The 4608-nt window shown below is 41.9% G+C and overlaps 1 protein-coding gene across 1 annotated transcript; it reads left to right on the top strand.

The window, feature by feature from the left end:
- LOC104927401 (ADP-ribosylation factor-like protein 4C) lies at nt 1-4137 on the top strand. Its single transcript, XM_019272776.2, has one exon. The coding sequence runs from the start codon at nt 495-497 to the stop codon at nt 1077-1079; it is 585 nt and encodes a 194-aa protein (XP_019128321.1). The 5' UTR covers nt 1-494; the 3' UTR covers nt 1080-4137.
- The last annotated feature ends 471 nt before the right edge of the window (nt 4138-4608 follow it).

The following is a 4608-nucleotide window of genomic DNA, read 5'->3' as shown; positions in this document are numbered from 1 at the left end:
TTCACGCATCTTTTCATGGCAGCGTTCAGAGGCTGATCCACGCGTCGCACACCATCACTCGTGTGTGCACGCGTTACTATATGAGGCTACGCACTTGGCGACACACACGGATGCGGAGACATGATGTGACATTCGGCCGCGCGTAATTTGCGCATTTGGAAAGCGTTGCGCGCGGTACAATGACTCACCGCTGTGTGTGTGTGCGCGGTGATTTGTCTGTTTCTGGACGCCTGATGCTCTTGGAGTGAGTCCAGGGATGCTGCGGCTTGTCTGGCTGCCGGAGTGCCTCCGCGCAACGACGAGCTGCGCCCTCCACATCTGCTGAACAGGAGAGGCGCGTATCAGACGCGGATTTGTGCGACCTTATGATTTGACTCTCACCGGGGGGAATAACCCGTTATGGATCTCTGGGACATTTAAGCGTCTGCTGTGGTGATATCGCTCTCTGCTGGGACTGTCGGAGTGCACACTGTTCCTCATTCACAGCCTGCAAAATGGGGAATAGTTTCTCCAATTTGGGTGCCTTCCAGTCTTTGCACATAGTCATGCTCGGCTTGGACTCTGCGGGCAAAACCACCGTGCTGTACCGGCTGAAATTTAACGAGTTCGTCAACACGGTGCCCACCATCGGCTTCAACACGGAGAGGATCCGGCTCGGCGGCGCGGGGGCCTCCAGGGGCATCAGCTGTCACTTCTGGGACGTCGGGGGGCAGGAGAAGCTGCGGCCCCTGTGGAAGCCCTACAGCCGCTGCACGGACGGCATCGTGTACGTGGTGGACTCCGTGGATGCCGAGAGGCTGGAGGAGGCCCGGACCGAGCTACACAAGATCACCCGGTTCTCTGAGAATCAGGGGACTCCGCTGCTGGTCATCGCCAACAAACAGGATCTGCCCCGGGCGCTGGATGTCGGGGAGATAGAGCGGCAGCTGGCTCTGGCTGAGCTGAGCCCCTCCACTCCGTACCACGTTCAGCCGGCCTGCGCCATCATAGGAGAGGGGCTGGATGAGGGCATGGACAAGCTGTATGAGATGATAGTGAAGAGGAGGAAGTCACTGAAGCAGAAGAAGAAGAGGCAGTGATGGCAGATTTTAGGCTGGACGATGGAAAAGAAATACATTCTACAACCTACAGGAGGAATTTAACAGTGATACTTAGCAGATAAAAACACCATCAAGCATAAATATTAATACTGATCACCACAGAAACATTGCAAGTCTCCATATATATATTTATAGTGATGCTATATGAGCTAAAAAATAGAAATATTGTCACTCATAAGAAGATTGTATATGAATGTTATAGAGGGTAATAATGAAGGTAAAGCTGCCTAAACTCCACTTACCAACATTTTTATTTGCAGAGAACAACTAGAAAATCATAAACTATAAATATGAATGACACAAACTCACAAAACAATTCTAATAATCTCGAATGGCTTGCCTTGATCGACTGTTTTAACCCTCTATACAGGTAGATTGTCTCCCTGATGTAGGAATATTAATAGGACTGTTTCTTTTGGGGATGTCTGAAGCGGAGATGTTTTATAAAGTGTATGGATCTCCTGGCATGGCTCCCTTGTTGCTGCCTGTGTTGCACAGACTGTTGTAAATGTAATTAGGGATGCACTGATGCACAGACTGGTGTTACACCAAAGATGATTCCCCTCTGAGAAGACAAAGACTCTTTATCGCTCCCATCCTTCATTGTTTTGGTTATTTTATGTACAATCTTCCCGGTGGCTCTGAGGTGAAACCTGAAATGTTTGGTTGAGATAAGGCTGAGACGACAACTTTAGGTTCTGGAGGGTGCTCTGAAGTCTCAGCGATATAGGAATATTTAATCTCTTTTGTAGCGTTTTGTCTCAACAAAGATGTGGGATAAAAAGGGCTCAATGTTTGTTGCTCGCAGGTAAAGATAAGCTACATTTTCGAAGGGAAAATATGTTGCATTTCACACACTTAGGTATGGCTTCCATACTGTCTTCACGGAAACAAGCAATCTTAGGAAGAGAGGAGAAAAACTTGTGGTTTAAGGTTATGAAATTCATCCATCTTATCATTTTGCACTTTCTGAGTCTTGCCCAGAGAAGCTGCCTCCTCTGGAAGCCATATTGGAGGTCTGATTCTGACTGTTCATCTCAGATCTACAACAACTTTACATGTAGCCGTCTATTTTTAGCCTGGGTGAAGCCACCTTTTCTTCCAAGAAAAGTAACAAGTAGCTAGTTGCTAAGTAAGTTGCCAGTGGACACCATGTGTTAGTTTAGCCAATTAGAGCTCACAAAGCTCCAGCTGCAGTGATTTGCTTGTAGAGATCGCATTACCAAGAAAAATAGGCTGGATTTGTTGCTAGATTCCTCTTTTAGATACATGAATCTCGAAACACAGATAAATGTAGCAATGGCTGTGTATATTATTTGTGCACCAGATTCCTGCGAGATCGGTGACAGGCTGCAAAGTGTCCAAATTTCAAATCTTTTTTTTTTTAGGCACATTTTTTCTCCTGCGTTCAAAATAATTCTGTTTTAAAGGACCAGTGTGTAGGATTTAGCAGCATCTTTTGGTTGTAGAAATGCACCGTCTCCTTCCTATTGTGAAGGAGAAACTACCGTGGCTGTGTGCAAAACACACAAAAGGTCCTATCTAGACCTAGTGTTTAGTTTGTCTGTTCTGGGCTACTGTAGAAACATGGCGGACCCTACAGAACCCTGCGGTCTCTGTAGAAATGAAAGCTCATTCTAAGGTAACAAAAACATAACTTATTTCAGGTGATAAAGACTTAAAGATATGCATAGGTAAAAAGCAGGGCTTGACAGGTGGGTGCTAATAAAGATGGGTGGCTTGTTTTAGCAACCAGGCTTCATTCAGCCAACCTCAGCTCTGTGTATTTGCCCATTTTTAGAATAGCCATGACATCACAGAGACTACGTCCATATTTATACAGTCTATGGTTGAACTGCCATGTTTCTACAGTAGACCAGCATAGACAAACTAATCAACCTCACCTCTAAATGTCACTAAATCCTACACACTGGACACTTTTTAAACAATAGTGCCATTTTGTAGTTATATTTGTTGTGACAGTTCACAACAAAACACTACGTAGTCATCAGCATAGAGTAATTTTGGGGCATAAGACTCAAATCAGCATCCTTACGGTTCTCCAAAATAAATACTAGTTATGGCATCGGCTATTCCTCAGAGTTATTGAGAAAGTGTTTATAAGTGCATCACATGGTGTCGACCTGCTGGCAGTGACGGGACAGAGAGAGAGACAAGTGGCAAAGTCTTCCTGTAAAAATGATGTAGTAAAACAAACCGACGGGCTGGAACCTGTTAAGCTGCTCCTCCCCCCAAAAAATGACTTTTTCTCTTATTCAGAATCAGAAATACTTTAATAATCCCAGGAGGAAATTATTTAATTATTATATTGAAGGTTATTTAATCATAAATATTCCCTCCAGTTGAATGATAAACCAAAAGATGCTGCATGGGGAAGTTTTATAATCGAATTTATGCCCCTAAATACCAACTCAATGTTAACACAATCTTCCACCCACATGATTGACAGCTTGCAGAATAGTTTATAAAAAAGTCACCGAAATGAGAATTTTGTCTTAACTGACAGGACTGTTGAATGTCTCACATGGACTGTTGTCTAATGCCGCGTTCACGTCTAAACAGAAGAAGAAACGGGAAAGCAAAATCCTGCTGCTGCAGCTCGATGTTATGGATTTTAAATGATAAACTGCAGCATGCTCCTCACCTTTAAAGTAGATTTGATTGTGTTCTTAGGGTCATTTTTTATCATTTAATATGTTGGAATGCTACAAAAATCTCCATGTCATAATTGTAATAACCACAAGGGAGCAGACGTTGTTTGTCTTTTTCACACAATCTAAATTATATTATTATATTTCCGACATAAATCCGACGTGAACGTGGCATCCCTTTTTTCTGCAGTATTCAGTCGAGCTGTGTTCAACATTGCATGACAGCCACTACTACTTCAGACGATGTAAATTATACAGTATAGTATTACAGCCAAGATACAGCAAGACCAAACAATGTATTACATGCCAAAATCGGGGAAAAAAAGGAAAAAAGTATTTTTGGGATTAAACTCTTTGTAATTGAACTTGTGTGTTGTCTGGTTTCTTAAACTTTAATCAGGGTGGGAAATTCCCAGCCGCTCCCAATTCAGTGCCAACTGTCTTGTTAAAAATTAGTTACTTTATTACTCATTAATAAATATTTACTTGAGGGCGTAAAGATCTTTTAAATATATTATTACATTTTGGGTTGCCTGGCTTATTAGGAAGTGGGAAACACATAAGTACTGATTAAAGTTTCATTGATAAATATTAGACAGATAAGCAACTGTGTAGTAATTGTAACTACTGCCTTGATAATGTTAATAAATCATTTAATTATGTTTTGGATCAGTTTCAAACCATTAATAAGATTTTTTAATAACCCCTAATAAACACTGAGTTTTATAATAAGTACTGCAATCCAAAATGTATTAATGTGTTATAATTAATGACTTTTATAACAATTAATTAAAGCATTAAAATTGTGTTACCAACTGGCACCATTTTCTTTTTAA

The sequence above is a fragment of the Larimichthys crocea genome, chromosome XIX (assembly GCF_000972845.2).
Source record: "Larimichthys crocea isolate SSNF chromosome XIX, L_crocea_2.0, whole genome shotgun sequence".
Classification (NCBI taxonomy): domain Eukaryota; kingdom Metazoa; phylum Chordata; class Actinopteri; family Sciaenidae; genus Larimichthys; species Larimichthys crocea.
Note: the sequence above shows the minus strand (reverse complement) of the source record. Positions and strands in the feature narration are given on the sequence as shown.

Bases quoted from the DNA above. Each gene is read 5' to 3' on its own strand.
- LOC104927401 (XM_019272776.2), top strand. From the start codon at position 495: ATGGGGAATAGTTTCTCCAATTTGGGTGCCTTCCAGTCTTTGCACATA.